General features: G+C 43.7%; 1 protein-coding gene across 1 annotated transcript in view; it reads right to left on the reverse strand.

The window, feature by feature from the left end:
- Positions 1-17,396, reverse strand: part of LOC147458240 (S-adenosylmethionine carrier 1, chloroplastic/mitochondrial-like) — a 64,859-nt gene extending 47,463 nt beyond the window's left edge. Inside the window, exons 1-3 of the mRNA XM_086512927.1 lie at positions 17,244-17,396; positions 16,923-17,036; positions 16,750-16,832 (exon numbers count right to left, since the gene is read on the reverse strand). Coding sequence (XP_086369053.1) covers positions 16,750-16,832; positions 16,923-17,036; positions 17,244-17,274 — 228 coding nt within the window. The 5' untranslated portion in view covers positions 17,275-17,396. The remainder of the gene's footprint in view (positions 1-16,749; positions 16,833-16,922; positions 17,037-17,243) is intronic.
- Positions 17,397-18,404: the final 1,008 nt, after the last annotated feature.

Consider the following 18,404-nt stretch of genomic DNA (forward strand, 5'->3'; position numbering starts at 1 on the left):
GCGGAAGGGGAGGCTAGCGAGGCTGCCAACAGGTCCCATGGCACAAGCAAAGACCGTATAGAGAATCAACTAGTAGATTAACGAATTCTTAAGATCCAGATCGAGGTGCCAAGGACAAGGAGGCGAGCAAGGCTACCAACACGTCACAAGGCACAAGAAAAGAACAGAAAGGCAAGCTAGGTCCACCATATACTTTGGTCAAGGGTAGAGTTGTACCTTGAAGCTTTTGGGTCATTAACAACGTCTATGCCAAAAGTTATCAATCAATCAGCACGTTGAATCTAGGGGAGCCACTTCACTCCTTTGTCACAAATTGCCTAGATTGAATAAAGTCACTAGTTTCTCTTTGAGATTTTAAGGAAAATGACGGGCTGACAATATTTTGCGGAATGATTTTATGAACAGATGTGCACTGAATTGGAAATTTCCTTAATTGAATTGAAAACATGTGCTCTTTCATGTGTGTATTGTTAGAGACATGCAGAGAAAGATGAAATGTCTACAACATTTTGTCTGATGAATGATTTGAACTTAGTGCATCTAGACATCTGGTACAGATCAACGAGATCTAGATATGATGGCTAAGCGAATGAGAAATAAACGTGAATTGAATGTGATTCTAGTGCATCAAGATGTCTATCTGGATGAGATGAGTAGATACTGGCTCAAGTGCATCAAGAGTTCCAAAAGATTGCACGGTGATCTAAGTGCATAAAGAGTTCTAGACACAATGAGATGGCTAGATTGAATGATTGAAACACGGTGTTAAGTGTGAACTAAGTGTGTGATTTTTTGAATTGCATGCTATCTGGAAGATTGGATGTATTGTCTTCATGGGCATGGTTTGCTTGATTGAAATATGAAAAGAAGGGACATGAATCTGATAGTAACAAGATTTAGTAGATCATCAACACGGTTTGGATGCGATTGCTAAATGGTTACAATGATCATGATTTGTATCTTAGACCCTCGACATACATGTGATTGATCAGTGAGATTGATGTGTCTATAGTAGTGCTAGATTGGTGGAGTTTGGTGCATGAATACATAGAGTCACTATCTACTGAGGGAAGTTTATGTCCTTTGGTTGTTTTTGCAGGCGTAATCGAGAGCGATTACAATTCTTTCAAGAGGGGGGAATGTCACAAATTGATGACATGGCATGCTCAAATTGGAAGAGTAATGGCCGAGTGGACAAGACAAACTGAACCTAGTAACTTATAAAACCTGTGAAGCACCGCTCAAGGGGCCTAGAACCCTTAAAACCAAAAAAAGCTTGATCTATGGACAAATCCCATAAATCGCACTGAATGCTCAGGCATGTTGTACGTATTTCCGTATATTGCGCTGGCAGATTTTGCTGCTTTTATGCGTGGCTTTTGGGGAGTAGAGCTTTTGGGGATAAGTGCTTTTGGGATCTGATGCTTTTGGGCTCTGCATTTGGGCATTTCTTGTACTGTTTATAAGTGTCCCTAGGGTCACTCTCGGGGAGCATCTAGACACAGAGTCTCGAAGGGAGTTTCGGGAGTTGTACTTTGCGAAGAGCAAAAATTAAGAAATACCAAAAGGGACGCCAGTCTTTGGGGCCAATGTGTTGTTGGGCAAAAGAAAAAGTGGGACACCTCTATAGCTTTATAGCCCAAGAGCGTTAAAACTTCAACCTCAGCACCAAAAAGTATACCAAAACCACTCTTAGTAAACCTCAACCAAAAGGCCTATGCTCCCCTTGGGAATTAACAAGCACACGCCCACCCAAAGGACCATAGCACATAAGAGCAAAACCCTCTCAAAGCACAGATTTACAGCACACGCTGACCAATGCATATGAAGACAAGGGCCTCCCCTTTCACAATTGAGCATCACAAACCCACAATTTCAACATCAACTCCACAATTCATAGATACATGCCCTTCCAATCTGTCTGCACACAATTTGCCACTAGGCTGCCATAGCCATAACCCTGCAGAGAACTAGTCGTAACTTGAAGGGCATAACTCCAACTGGGGCACTTTAAAGCTGGAAGAAAGCTTGAAAAATGGCTAGCGAGAAAGCTGAATATGATCAAATTTGATTGTACATGCCGCTATTTGAAAAATTGACACGAACAGAGAGCTGTCCCGGTATGACTACACAAAGAGAAGGTAAGGTGAGGGCAAAAACTACATCCAAAAGCATCAACGAGGCACCACGACCTAAAACCTGCAAATTTCTGATATTTGGCTGAACTTTTTTAAGTTTTTACATGAGTTTTAGTTATATACAAGTCTCACTTCAAAATACTCACTAACGGACACTTACAGTAACCCAACAACTAGCGCTACACTAGCGACTTGCCCTGCATGTACATGTGCTTACTAAAGCAAGCTAAAAAACAAACAAAAAGAAAGCCCACACACTTTTGACATCGAGCGTCATGTCCATATGTACAAATTTACAAAAAAACGGGGTATACGAAATACGCGCAACAACGTCTTGGCTCGAAACTCCGTCGTACTGTGTCGACTCTCTTGCTATCTCTCTATCTCTTAAAGTTCAGTGATTTTGCAGTTTCTGACACCTATTCGTGTTGCTATTGATTTCTCGCTTGGAGTGTCCGAGCCTGTAACATCGTGCATAGATGCGGATTGCAAAGACGCTCACCGTGATAGTCGTACTTTGTGATTATCATAAACAATGAAGTACCGAAAGGGATGCTAGACTCTGGGGCAGTGCATCTGCGAGCAAAACTTTGCGGCTTCGTATTGACTCTTCTCTCTCTTTCACTTCTAGGGTTAAGTTTGTTCCAGTTTCATCCATGTGTTGCTATTGACTCTCCCTTGAGTGTCCGAACCGGTTACAATGGTCTTAGATCTCAGACAATTCTTAATCTACAAAGGACTCAATCCAGCTCTCTGTAACAACAGGGCACCACGTGCCAACGAAAAAGAACAAACTAAACAACTTTAAGCACTTCAAATAACAACTAAACTGAAAGAGATGCACGACACACAAGACAGGGAGTGTGGCAATGTTTCCCCCCAAGAGAGCACTTGCCCCAAACCCTAGCGTCCCTTTCAGTAGTTCTTTATATCGTTTCAACTCAGTACAACAACAGTATCACCTACCTACACCTTCACCCAGAACAGTGCCTAATAATGAGCCCTTGCCACATATTTAAAGGCCCTTGGCTTAAAAAGCAGTGTATATGAAAAGCTACAAACTTTAAAAGCATTTGGTCCAAAAGCTGGCGCTAAAACGCTACCAGCGCTAATCACCGCCACGGCAGCATGCTGCAGTGCAATTCGTGAAAGTCCATGTCATCAACTAGCCTGAAATTCGAGTATCCATAAAGTTGCCACATCATCAATTTTTACATTAGTCCTTTGCGTGTGTTCCTACTTTATTTTAATATCTTGGTGTCACTTGGGTCCCATCAGACTAGGTCCCATAAGTTGGTAGGAACTCTTTTAATAAATTGCCCCCACTAGGCGAGACTTTGTAAGTTGGCAAAACTTTTTCTGCTACTTCTCTTAGGGCTTAGACTGTAACAGACTTGGACACTCCAAGTCGAGAATCTACCGCGACACCACAAAAAATCACTTCAAAACAGTTCACAATTGATTCGACAATGGCCCGACAGAGTTCCGTGCCTAGGGATATTGGCACCAAAGACAGGCGCCCCTTTCGGTATTTCTTTTTGTATTAATCTGTGTTCAAAGTACAAGAGTACCGGCAAGCGCTCACACTCAAACTCTACGTCCAGATGCTCTGAGTTATGAGGCCCTGCCCGCATATTTAAAGATTAAAAGGGATCCTAAAAGCAGGGCCCCAAAAGCTGAAAATCAAAAGCTTTGGGTATATTTTAAAAGCCCTCAAAAAAATGAAGCAGAGGCTCTTTCTCTCTCTTTCTCTTATGCTTTTATAAAATAAAGCAAGAGCTTCTCTCTCTCTCATCTCTTGCATAGAATAAAAGCAAAAGCCAAAAGCTGTCAAAAGCTGCCAAAAAATCTGCTGGCGTCCGTACAGCCTGCCACGTGCCCGTCCGTACAGCCTTCCACAAATGGCGCGGCATTTTTCGGGTGTTTACCGTACGACAGTGCCACGTCATCATTTCAGTCTGCTTTTCCCCAGGGGTGTGTGTACATTGGCTACCACGTCACCAGTTTGTGACATACCCCCCTCTTGAAAGCATTATAATCGCCCTCGATTACAACTGCAAAACAGACAGAAGCCATAAATTGTCTTAGCAGACACTGATTGTTAGTACATACGCACTAGGAACACATATCTAGCACATATAGCAATCGACAGTCACATCACACGACATCACAGGACATCACTAGGCATCATCGGACATCACATGACAAATCACATTCAACATTCATTCGGATCTTAGACATGATTTATCGGCAATGCAGTTAGCAATCGCATCTAGATCCATTCAGGATCTCATAGATGCCCAATTGACTAACCCATATTGCAACCATGTCTTTTCGAGATCATTCAGATCAAAATGCTGCAGTCATTTAGTCTATCAGTTCCTGCACTTAAAAACAAGTCAAGAACAAATCGGTTTCATATTTTTCGGAATTCCATCTCATAAAGTCATACAGCAGAATACTGTCAGCTCTCAGTATCCCTGAAGCTCAAAGAGACATCAGTGACTAGTATTCTAAAAATCAAGGCATTTGTTGACAAAGGAGCAGAGTAACTCCCCTCTTGTGCAACCCACTGCAGCAGATCTTCGGCCAAGCTGAATTCGGGGTTCCATTTGGAGTAGACTATGCTAAACCAAAAGCTTTAAGGTAAAGGTTCACAATCTAAGGAGTATCTACTAGGTCCTCCTCCTCCATCCACTTCACATCCAATGCAGGATAGTTCTTGAATTTAACCAAGAACCGCCTTCTTACTTTACTCTTATTCTTTCTGTCCTTATGTGCCAAAATCTGTTCAGGAACAAGGATCTCCTCCTTTTCCTCCACTTCGGGTTGCTCATTAGGCTCCCCTTCTTTGGGCACATCACCTTTAAAAGGTTTCAAGAGACTCACATGAAATGCATTGTGAATCCTCCAAGTGTCAGGCAGTTTCAGTTGGAAGGAGACATCATTGATCTTTTCAGAGATCTGGAAAGGTCCATAGTATCGCATACTAAGCTTTGAAACTTTCCCTTCTTCTTTCTCAGGCGTTCCTTTTCAAAACGTAAGAGCACCCAATCATTCTCCTTCAATTTCAAATCGCGACGATGGCAATCCGCTGTCTTTTTGTCTTTCTTGAGATTTCTGCAAAGCCTCGCGGACCTTGGCAAGAGCCGTGTCTAAGTCGTGCGTATACTCATCGGCTTCAAAAATCTTATCTTTCGTGCTTAGGAAGGGTGGAACCTTCGCAACACCTTCAATAATCTCAAATGGCGCCTTCCCCGTCGAAGAGTGTATCGTGTTGTTGTAGGTAAATTCCACCAAGGTAGATACTTTTCCCATTGAGTCTTCTAATCTGAGATGTAAGCCTTCAATAAATCTAAAACCACTGAATTAGCAATCTCAGATTGCATGTCAGTTTGCGGGTGGAAAGATGACGAGAACTGCAACCACGTGCTTATGTTCTCCCAAATTGCCTTCCAAAACAAACTCGTAAATCAAGGGTCCCTGTCGGAGACAATCGTCTCGGGCATGCCATGTAATCTGAAAATCTAGGCCACAAACAGTCTCGCTAAGTGATCTGGCTTGACTGTTTTCTTCACTAGAATGAAATGAGCCTGTTTGCTAAATCTGTCAATAACAGTCCAGATACCATCATGACCACTCTATGTTCTCGGGAGATCAAAAATGAAATCCATTGCATACTTTCCCAAAAGCAGGTGGGTATGGGCAAGGGCTGTAACAATCCCTGTGCTTTATGCCTATCAAACTTGACCTTCTGGCATATCAAGCAACTGCGCACAAACTCGTCCACATCCTTCTTGAGTCTCGACGAAAAGAAGTATCTCTCTACCCCTTTCACGGTGGTAGCAATGCCGCGGTGACCCGTAAAAGGCGGACAGTGGCATTCAGTCATAACCTTTTCCCTCAACGGCTGTGTAACGCACAACATGGTTTTCCTCCAGCCATCCCGAATGGAATATCCCACTATTATCTCCCCAACACGTATCCGTATGAAAACGTCTGCAAAATCCGTATATGTGGCATACTGATCGACCATATCCTCGAAGCTCCTATGGTGCATCGCGGAAATAGCCAGAACCAACGGCTTCTGAGACAAAGCATCTGCCACCAAATTCTTCTGTCCCTGCACATGGACAATCTGGAAGTGAAACTGTGACAAGATGTTCACCCACCGCATCTGCTTTTCCGATAGCTGCTTCTGTGACAAGAAGTAGCGTAAACTCTGATGATCTGTAGACAGTAAAATCCGCTCCGAGTAGGTAATGCCGCCACTGAGTAAGAGCATGGATAACCGCCAAAAGCTCTTTCTCATAAATCTATGCAGTCAATGCCGGTCTTGAGAACAATCAGCTCTCGTAAGCAATGACATGGCCTTCTTGCATTAAGACCGCACCCAGACTACGACCACAAGCATCACAATATACTTCAAATGAGTTATGCAAGTCCGACAAAGCCAAAACTAGTCCCGTAGTCAATTTCTCTTTCAATCTCTGAAAGGCAGTCACCTCTGTGGGTCCCCACGAGAAAGGGACTCCTTTCTGTGTCAAGATATGCAAAGGGAAAGCAACCTCTGCAAACTTTCGAACGAACCGCCTATAGTACGAACACAATCCCAAGAAGCTTCTAACTTCATGGACATCCTTCAAATCGGGCCAATCACGGATAGTCTCTATCTTGGCCGAATCCATCTGCACTCTTACTGCTGACACAATGTGTCCCAAAAAGTATATCTCTGGTAGGAAAAATTCACTTTCTTCGCATTAATCACTAACTTGTGATCTCGTAATGCCTGAAAGACTTGAAGCAGATGATCTCTATGTTCTACCTCATCCTTGGAGAAAACAATGATATCGTCAAAGAAAGTGCCAACAAATAACCTTTACTCTTGAAAAATCCTGTCCATCATCCGGTTAAATGTCGCAGGAGCATTGGTTAGGCCAAAAGGCATCTCACCAAAAACTCAAATAACCCAAAAGTCGTCCAAAAGACTGTCTTGTAGACATCTCCCGACACGATTCGGATCTGATGATATCCACTTTTCAAGTCGATCCTGCTAAAGCAGGACGATCCCTGAAGTCGGTCAAGTATATCATCGATTCTAGGAATCGGAAATCTGTTCTTGATGGTGATTTTGTTGAGAGATCTATAATCGATGCACATTCTCCAAGATCCGTCTTTCTTCAAAATCAACAACACTGGCGAGCAATACAGTGAAGTACTAGGCTAGACAAGACTCTTTTCCAAGAGGTCTTTCACTTGGTTCATAATCTCTTTGTTCTGGGCTCGGCTCACACGATAAGGTGGCCGGTTCGGTGGTGTGCTTCCAGGTATCAGATCAATGGTATGATCTTCAGGACGAGCGGGTGGTAACTCGCCTGGCAGGCCCTCTGAGAAGCAATCGGCATGAGAGTGGCGAAAATCTTGGCGTTCTTTATCAAGTTCAGACATATTTGTCCTATCCTCATCACTCCCAACTCTTTCATAAAGATCGAGTAAACAAACAGACTGGATTTCATTAACTTTGAAATGGCCGAAGACGATACAATAGGGACAGACTCGCTCTTAAGTTTAATGTCAAGTACAATGGTTCTGCCCTTCTCTGAGATCAATGTCGCTTTCCTCGCCCGATAGTCGACCACTGACTGTTCTTGTGGTAACAGGGAATTCTCAAGAGAACATCACAATAAGCGTCCACTGTATCCTTCTTGGTCATCCGAAGATGGCTCCAAGCAGTTCGTATGTCACGTTCATACTCTCGAGCCATGAAGAAATAAAAACCTCTTGAATTTCGGTCATTTAAATGGCGATGTCTTGTTCAATAGAAGCGTAGACCACCAAGTTCGAGCATTCCCCTTAAAGTAAGAGGCAGCTCTCCAAACCTTACAGTGCTCGGAGTAACGCCCTCCCACGAAAGCGATGTCAAACTATTGTACAAAAGACAAAGCCTTCGAAGCATCTCTATAACCAGGAAACGTGTCAAATTTAATTGACTGTCGACCTTCCTTAAACTCTCGGACTTTCTTGCTTTTGTCTTTCACAAAGTTATACCGGTTGGCTTTGTAAAAAAAATTCTTCTTTGCATAAAAGCTGCTATCATCCGAGTCCGAACTAGACGAGTCCTCTGGGCGAGATTTAGACTTCTTTGCCTTTTTCTTGCCCTTTCCGAAGTGTTGCTTTTTGCTTCGCTTTTTGCCCTTTCCGTCTTCTTCGCTCGAGTCAAATGAGTTAGCAGAATTGTGAGAAGAAGAAGAAGAACCGGGCACTCCTTCAAATCGAACACGTTTCTTCTGTTTCTTTGCTTTTCAAAAGTAGACTGATGACCCAAATAACCCGGACAGTCGGTGCTTTTCTTCTGCTTTTTGTCGTGCTTTTTAGCTTTGTTCTGCGCATCAAAAAGCTGAGCAATTCGTGCATCAACCACCTCTTCTAATTCTTTCTCTGTATACCTCTTGAGAGTAGGAGGTTTCTTGAGAGCGGGTGTTCGGGGTGGTTTTGTGGTCTTTTGCCACTGCGTATGCACTTCTTCAAAAGAAATCTGGCTCATATATTTCGCCAATTTCGGGTCCTTCGCAAAATTAAGCATCATCTTTGTTGCATCGCCGATCAATTGTCGACGCTCCATCTCTTGACACTCCGCCTGAGTAGGCCGAGACGGGCCGTACTCCTTGCATGTCTCTTCATTGGATCCCTTCCCGCATCTCCGGATGCAGAAGGATTCGACTAATCTTTGCCTGAAGCCATAGGTGTCGCGTAAAAAGATCGGATTTCCCGTAGGAGAGAAATCGGCCACGCTCTCATACCACTGTAACAGACTTGGACACTCCAAGTCGAGAATCTACCACGACACCACAAATAATCACTTCAAACAATTCACAGTGACTAGCCCGGCGGAGTTCCGTGTCTAGAGATATTGGCCCCAAAGACTGGCGCCCCTTTCGGTATTTCTTTTTTTATTAATCTGTGTTCAAAGTACAAGAGTGTCGGCAAGCGCTCACACTCAGACTCTGTGTCCAGATGCTCTGAGTTATGAGGCCCTGCCTGCATATTTAAAGATTACAAGGGATGCAAAAAGCAGAGTCCCCAAAGCTGAAAATCAAAAGCTTTGGGTATATTTTAAAAGCCCTCAAAAAAAGCAGAGGCTCTCTCTCTCTCTTTCTCTTATGCTTTTATAAAATAAAGCAAGAGCTTCTCTCTCTCTCTCATCTCTTGCGTAGAATAAAAGCAAAAGCCAAAATCTATCAAAAGCTGCCGAAAAATTTGTTGGCGTCCGTACAGCGTGCCACATGGCCATCTGTACAGCCTTCTGCAAATGGCGCCGCATTTTTCGGGTGTTTACCGTACGACGGTGCCACGTCATCATTTCGGTCTGCTTTTCCCCGGGTGTGTGTGTACATTGGCTGCCACGTCACCAGTTTGTGACATAGACCCCTTGACCAGGATCTGCACATCGGCTAGGGTTAGGCTCGGAGAGCCCTAACCCGCCATGTCTTCAGTAGCTGGACACGTCAACAATTTGTGACATCCCCTCTTCTCGAAAAAAGAGTAATCGTCCGCAATTACAATATATCTGCAAAACAACTCATGTTAGGTCAAAAATTTCGGAGGGACATTCAGAGGGACAATCAATTTTCTCATTCCAGATTGGAGCTCTTGATATTCTGACGTAGCAAAATTAGCCATCACACCTAGACCGCGGTAATCTGTGATGGGTGTCTCAGTGCACTAACAATTACATACCCAAGCAATCTCACCCAATTAGGAAATATCCGCTCCGAGTAGGTAATGCTGCCACTGAGTAAGAGCATGGATAACCGCCAAAAGCTCTTTCTCATAAATCTGTGCTGTCATTTCCGGCCTTGAGAACAATCGGCTCTCGTAAGCAATGACATGGCCTTCTTGCATTAAGACCGTACCCAAACTACCACCACAAGCATCAGAATATACTTTGAATGACTTCTGCAAGTCCAGCAGCAAAGTCAAAATTGGTCCCGTAGTCAATCTCTCTTTCAATGTCTCAAAGACAGTCACCTCTGTGGGTCCCCACTAGAAAGGGACTCCTTTCTGTGTCAAGATATGCAAAGGGAAAGCAACCTCTCCAAACTTTCGAATGAACCGCCTGTACGAATACAGTCCCAAGAAGCTTCTAACTTCATGGACATCCTTCAAATCGGGCCAATCACGGATAGTCTCTATCTTGGCCGGATCCATTTGCACTCCCGCTGTTGAGACAATGTGTCCCAAAAAGTGCATCTCTGGTACGAAAAATTCACTTTTCTTTGCATTAATCACTAACTTGTGATCTCGTAATACCTGAAAGACCCGAAGCAGATGATCTCTATGTTTTGCCTCATTCTTGGAGAAAACAATGATATCGTCAAAGAAAGTGCCAACAAATAGCCTTTACTCTCGAAAAATCCTGTCCATCATCCGGTTAAATGTCACAGGAGCATTGGTTAAGCCAAAAGGCATCACCAAAAACTCAAATAACCCAAAAGTCGTCCGAAAAGCTATCTTGTAGACGCCTCCCGACGCGATTCTGATCTGATGATATCCGTTCTTCAAATCAATGCTGCTAAAGCACGAGGATCCCTGTAATCTGTCGAGTATATCATTGATCCTAGGAATCGAAAATCTGTTCTTGATGGTGATTTTGTTGATAGCTCTATAATCGATGCACATTCTCCAAGATCCGTCTTTCTTCAAAACCAACAACACTGGAGAGCAATACGGTGAAGTACTAGGCTGGACAAGACCCTTTTCCAAGAGGTCTTTCACTTGGTTCATAATCTCTTCATTATGTGCTCGACTCACACGGTAAGGTGGCCTGTTCGGTGGTGTGCTTCTTGGTATCATATCAATGGCATGATCCTCAGGACGAGCGGGTGGTAACTGTCACAAAGTGATGATGTGTCTGCCCGAGAGCCGAAACCCTAACTGCTGCTAAAAACCCTAATTCTGGAAACCCTAATTCTGGAAACCCTAATTCTGGAAACCCTAATCCTGAAACCTGCAAACCCTAAAATCTGCCAAAAACCCTAAAAACTACAAAAACCTAACCCTAACCCTAAAAGGGCAGCAAGGAAATCCAATGAAATGCGCAAACATGCTGACGTGGCATCGTACGGCAAGGCCCGAAAAAAGTGGCGGATTTTGCGTTGGGAAAAGATGCTTTTTGCTCTACGCAATTTGAGATAGAGAGAGAGAGAGAGAGAGAGAGAGAGAGAGAGTACTTTTGCTTTATTTTCTGAAGCTCGAGAGAGCTTGTAAGAGAAAGAGCCTTTGCTTTTATTTTTAGGCTTTTGAGATGAAGCTTTTGGGACTCTGCTTTTGGCAACCCTTGTAAAATAAATATGTGGATTGGGCTCCCACTTTGCAGAGCATCTATACGCAGAGTCTGAGAGTGAGACCCAACCACTCTTGTACTTTGAACAGATTATACCGAAAGGGGCGCCAGTCTTTGGGGCCAATATCTCTAGGCACGGAACTCCGCCGGGCCAGTGCAAATCTATTGTGAACTGTGAATTGTTTTGAAGTGGTTATTTGGTGATGTCGTGATTGATTCTTGACTTGGAGTGTCCAAGTCTGTTACAGTGGTATCAGAGCACGGCTGATTTCTCTTCTACGGGAAATCCGATCCCCAAATTTTTTTTCCCGCGGCACCTATGGTTTCATGCAAGGATCAGTCGACTCCTTCTGCATCCGGAGATGCGGACAGGGATCACAACGAAGATTCCGACAGAGAGTATGGCCCGCCTCGGCCTACTCAAGCGGAGCAACGAGAGATGAAGCGTCGTCAATTGATCGGCGATGCAACAAAGATGATGCTCAGTTTTGCAAAGGACCCGAAATTGGCAAAATATATGAGCGAGACTTCTTTTCAAGAAGTGCACGAGCAGTGGCAGAAAACCACAACACCACCCCCGAAACCAACCTTCGGCTCACAAGAAATATTCAGAGAAGGAATTAGAAGAGGTGGTTGATGCACTGATTGCTCAGCTTTTTGACGCTCGGAACAAAGCCAAAAAGCAGAAGAAAGGCACTGACTTCTCAGGTTATTTGGGTCGTCAGTCGACATTTGATAAAGCAAAGAAACAAAAGAAGCGTGTTCGATTTGAAGAAGTACCCAGTTCTTCTTCTTCTTCTTCTTCTGACAATTCTTCTAGCTCTTTAGTTTCGAGCGAAGAAGACAGAAAAGGCAAAAAGCGAAGCAAGAAACAACACTTCGGAAAGGGCAAGAAAAAGGCAAAGAAGTCTAAATCTCGCCCAGTGAGTGACAGTTCTACAGAGGACTCGTCTACAGACAGTTCAGACTCCGATGACGAAAAATTTTATGCGAATAAGAAGAATTTTTATAAAGCCAACCAGTATGACTTTCTGGAAGATAAAAGCAAGAAAGTTCAAGAGTTTAAGGAAGGTGGACAGTCGATCAAATTTGACACTTTTTCAGGATACAAAGATGCTTCGAAGGCTGTCTTTTATACAGCAGTTTGACATCGCTTTCGCGGGAGGACGCTACTCAGAGCACTCCAAGATTCGGAGAGCTGCCTCAGGGGAATGCTCGAACTTGGTGGTCCACGCTTCCTTTAAACAAGACTGCGCCAGTTAAATGGCTGAAATTTAAGAAGCTTTTTATTTCTTCTTGGTTGACGCAAGAGTATGAACGCGATATACCAGCTGCTTGGAACCATCTTCGGATGACCAAGAGAGATACAGTGGATGCTTACTGTGAGAGATTCTGGAGCTCTTTTCTACCCGCCTCTTCATTCAAGAAGATCTCGTTCAGAGAACAGATTGAGCAGTTTACCTTGGGTCTACCTACGGAGATCCGAGATCACTGCTTGGAACAGAAGTCAGCTTCTATTCAGGAGTTGATGAGTCATGCGAAGCGGGGCTTTGCCATTCACTCTGGCAGTCTGACCTACCCCACTGATGAGGTCATGACACAAAGAGCCGAACAGACTTCAGGGAATGACAGTAGAAAGAGAAAGAGCAACCCAGAGAAGAAGGATGCACGACCCAAGCTTACTCCTCAGGAGAGAACTCGCTTCATCAGGGAGGGTAAGTGCTTTGGATGCAGGGAACATGGACATATCTCCGCGAAGTGCCCTAAAAAGACACAGAAAGAACTGAATGACAAGGACGACGACAGGCCTGAGAGTTCGAGAGCAGCTGAGGAACGTGGAAGAAAAGGCAAGAGGAAAACAGGACTGGTCTCAGATTGTGTGGGTACCGATCCCAACACCGTGGACGAGAGTACAGAACATTGCCGAGCTTGGGGCAAAGTGAAAGATCAAGAGGCCCTGATCTTCTTCGATGGAGGAGCCAAGGCCAACTTCATTTCACCGGAACTGGCGGAGCGGCTCGAGATCACTCCCAATCGGATGGGACCACTTGCGGAGGCTGTTCTAGAGGCACCCGGCAGGGACGTAGCCATTACACCTATCAATGGCAAACTTCGGTTGCATTGTCAAGGGTATTTGGGGCATGAGGACTTTTTCATAATGCCTTTGGAGGGTTGTGATGTTCTCTTAGGGATTCCCCAGTACCACAAGAACAACGCCGTGGTCGATTATCGGGCGAGGAAAGTGACATTGACTACAGAGAAAGGCAGAACCATTGTACTTGATATTAAACTAAAGGGCGAATTTGTCCCTATTGTATCGGCTTTGGCCATTTCTAAATTAATCAAATCCAGTCTGTTTGTTTACTCGATCTTTATGAAATAATTGAGCGATAAGGATAGGACAAATATGTCTCAACTTGATAAAGAACGCCAAGATTTTCTCCACTCTCATGCCGATTGCTTTCAGAGGGCCTACAAGGCAAGTTACCACCTGCTTGTCCTGAAGATCATACCATTGATCTGATACCTGGAAGCACACCACCGAACCGGCCACCTTACCTTGTGAGCCGAGCACAGAATGAAGAGATTGTGAACCAAGTGAAAGGCCTCTTGGAAAACGGTCTTGCCCATCCTAGTACTTCACCGTATTGCTCTCCAGTGTTGTTGGTTTTGAAGAAAGACAGATCCTGGAGAATGCATTGATTATAGAGCTCTCAACAAAATCACCATCAAGAACAGATTTCCGATTCCTAAGATCGATGATATACTCGACAGATTACAGGGATCCTCATGCTTTAGCAAGATTGATTGAAGAGTGGATATCATCAGATCATAATCGCGCCGGGAGACGTCTACAAGACAGCTTTTTGGACGACTTTTGGGTTATTTGAGTTTTTGGTGATGCCTTTTGGCTTAACCAATGCTCCTGCGACATTTAATCGGATGATGGACATGATTTTTCGAGAGTACAGGCTATTTGTTGGCACTTTCTTTGACGATATCATTGTTTTCTCCAAGAATGAGACAGAACACAGAGATCATCTGCTTCAGGTCTTTCAGGCATTACGAGATCACAAGTTAGTGATTAATGCAAAGAAAAGTAAATTTTTTCTACCAGAGACTTTTTGGGACACATTGTCTCAGCAGCAGGAGTGCAAATGGATCCAGCCAAGATAGAGACTATCCGTGATTGGCCCGATTTGAAGAATGTCCACGAAGTTAGAAGCTTCTTGGGACTGTGTTCATACTACATGCGGTTCATTCGAAAGTTTGCAGAAGTTGCTTGACGTATATTGTGATGCTTGTGGTCGTAGTCTGGGTGCGGTCTTAATGCAAGAAGGTCATGTCATTGCTTACGAGAGCCGATTGTTCTTAAGGCCGGAAATGACAGCACAGATTTATGAGAGAGAGCTTTTGGCGGTTATCCATGCTTTTACTCAGTGGCGGCATTACCTACTCGGAGCGGATTTTACTGCCTTTACAGACCATCAGAGTTTGAGCTACTTCTTGTCACAGAAGCAGCTTTTGGAAAAGCAGATGCGGTGGGTGAACATCTTGTCACAGTTTCACTTCCAGATTGTCCATGTTCAGGGACAGAAGAATGTGGTGGCAGATGCTTTGTCTCGGAAGCCGTTGGTTCTGGCTATTTCCGCGATACATCATAGGAGCTTCGAGGATATGGTCGACCAGTATGCCACAGATACAGATTTTGCAGACGTTTTCACACGTATATGGGATGGGGAGACAGTAGTGGGATATTCCATTCGGGATGGCTACTTGATGAGAAAAACCATGTTGTGTGTTACACAGCCATTGAGGGAAAAGGTTATGACTGAATGCCACTATCCACCTTTTACGGGTCACCGCGGCATTGCTACCACCATGAAAGAGGTAGAGAGATACTTCCTTTGGCCAAGACTCAAAAAGGATGTGGAAGAGTTTGTGCGCAGTTGCTTAGTATGCCAGAAGGTCAAGTTTGACAGGCATAAAGCACAGGGATTGTTACAGCCTTTGCCCATACTTCTCTAGCATGCTTCTTGGAGAAGATGTAGAGTCTCGAGTACCGGCTTGTACTTTGTTGATGCAATGTAAAGAAATACCGAAAGGGGTGCCAAGGTTTGGGGCCAATACTCTCTGGGGTGGAATTCGGTCACTCCGTGTCGCTTGTCGTCTCTCTCTCTTAGTTCTGTTTTTATTGAAGTGTTAAAAGTCTGTTCAGTCTATTCTTTTCTATTGGCACATGGTGCCTGTCTTGTGACACCGCCTCCTTGTACGAGAAGAGTTCAACTAATATAGAAATACCCAAATAGAGGCGCTAATAGTGGCAGTTCAAGGCTACCAACTGTGTAAAGGGGCAACCCGCTCCGACATCTTCTCTCTCCCCCCTTCACTCTATGTTATAGTTCAATTGTTTCAAGTTGTTTGAAGTGATAAGTGTTCCAAAGTTTTCCAAATTGTAGTTGTCTCTCTATTTCTTTCTGATCCCTGGCCAAAAAAGATTACAAATTCTCTCCTCTCTCTAGAGAATGCTGATTTTCTCTCTAAAACCTAGAAATCTTTTAGAGTTTTTCCTCTAAAGTTGAATTTCTCTCTCTAGAATCGATTTCTCTCTATATTTAAAGAAGACTTAATAACTCTCTCTCCACCTTCGAGGATTTAAGGTTGGTGAGGATTCTGACTTTCACCCACAATTGAGAATGGGCAGACTTTCCAGAGAGAGAGTATCTACAATTGGCAAAAAATATTCAAACACAATGATCAGTTGGCTCTTTGACCTACACTCCCAAAACCTTTGGACTAGCTGAGTTAGACCATTTTGAGAAGAATATCCCTCTAAATATCTTCCCGTGTGATGCTTGATTTAGCAAAATCTAGAAGAAATCCACCTAAAGTCAATAGGACTCAATAAAGAGAACAAACAAAAAAGCTTGATAAAACTTACCACATAAAAATTGTCCATTTCCATTAATGGTATTGCCACTTCACTAATATATAATGGCGAGAAAAAGTACATCATTGCCAATGTGTAATTTGACAAACCATGAAAATAATTATACCAAATGAAAATGATGATCATGAAAATGTGCAATTTGTACAAATTCAGAATATATTCGTGACTGATAATATCAAAAATCATAGACTTAAAAAAATCTGAATGTGCTGTAGTTCGAATCATGGATACAAATGGGGTTTGACCATCTACATCCAATGCAGACATGCACACAAAAACACATGCCTGCACATATGCTCACCCAATAGCACGCTTACTTGCAATCGAGTCTTGATGGTGTCGATGGGATACAAAACTGTCTCCACAACCACTCCAGCAGTAGCACCAGCGATAGCTCCCTCTACATGTCGCAAGAAGATAAAGAAGAGTACATACATGCAAGCCCAGGAAACACAGCAACTAGATGCACCCATAAACAATGCAAACATACCGAAAAGAACACGGAAGAAGTCAATATCATTTCTTTTGGGCTTCTGAAAGTTCTTTGTGGTCGCGGCAAGCTTGAGCTGCAATCCCTCGGGCCTTCTTATCGGGAGCTCCTCGACTGCTTAATCAATAGCAAGAAAACCTTGTGACGACAGATGAGGAGGATGCAAAAGCTCACAACTCTCTCTCTCTCTCTCTCTCTCTCTCTCTCTCTCTCTCTCTCTCTGTGTGTGTGTGTGTGTGTGTGAGAGAGAGAGAACACACACACACACACACACACACACAGAGAGAGAGAGAGAGAGAGAGAGACAGAGAGAGAGCTCACCATCACCAGTCGAGGCAGGTGCAGGGGCCATAGAGGATGGGCGATAGGATATAACTATAATCACTGATCAAAAAACCAGCAAAATAGAACTACTGAATGACTCTCTTACCAAATCTCTATTCTATGGCTGGGTTCACATTGAGGAGGCGGAAGAGAGGCTCCAAAAGTTGCTTTTCTGGGTGGTAAGAGTTACATAAAGCACACTTTCGCCACCCATTTGTTCACATAGAGGATGGAAAAAAAAGTAACTCAAATTTCTTCCGCCGTCTTGTGTGAACATTGGGCGGCGGCGGAACAAAGAGTGAAAAGAAGAAGCATTTAGCATTTTCATCATAAAGCATAGTACAAACCATAGCATAAAAATTATTAAATTGATTGGATTTGTTACAAAAGCTCTAAGTTGAAGATGATGATGACTCTACTTCCTCTAAAGTCTCATTTCAAAAAATTTCTTGGACATTCATTCGCGCCTGCTCTTTGTACATTGCCTTTGTAATATTGTCTCGCCTCTCGCAGCCTACTCCAAGGTCATTGGAACCTCCATCATCACTGCCTTGAGCACGTTCCATAGCCTCCTCTATTCAGACTTCCCATGTTGCCATAAGCTCCATCATGGATGTAGCACTTGCTCTTCGATCCTCTGTCGCACGCCCACCGTGACCCGCCAATTATGCTTCTACCTCTCGCACCCACTCCATATCAAAAGATTCTCCATGGAAAATACAAAGGTTGTGAAGCACAAGACAAGCTGCTACAAGATCCGGCATATAGCGTAGATTCACGTCACATCTTTTTAACAAAATTCTAAACCTTGCCTTCAACATTCCAAAAGCTCTCTCAACTGTCATCCTTCTACTTAATTGAATGAAATTCCAGAAGTACTTGAGGCGTGACAGTCCTTCTTTGCACCCTTTGAAAGGCAGTAGCATGTATGGCCGTGCCGGATAAGTGCAATCACCAACTAGACAATAGTTGCCTAGCTCCCCTTTTGCACATCTTTGTCCTAGCTCACTTCTAGTGAAATTCAAGGAGTCATGCACTGATCCGGGCCATCCAACATCAAAATTCCATATTGAACAATTAGCAGATACGGTTAGTTGCAACAAAATAGAGTGGAAACCTTTTCGATCAAAGTGGTCGACATGGTTGTCCCTTGGTACA

Source organism: Adiantum capillus-veneris, chromosome 5 (genome assembly GCF_014529385.1).
Source record: "Adiantum capillus-veneris isolate H3 chromosome 5, ASM1452938v2, whole genome shotgun sequence".
Lineage (NCBI taxonomy): Eukaryota > Viridiplantae > Streptophyta > Polypodiopsida > Polypodiales > Pteridaceae > Adiantum > Adiantum capillus-veneris.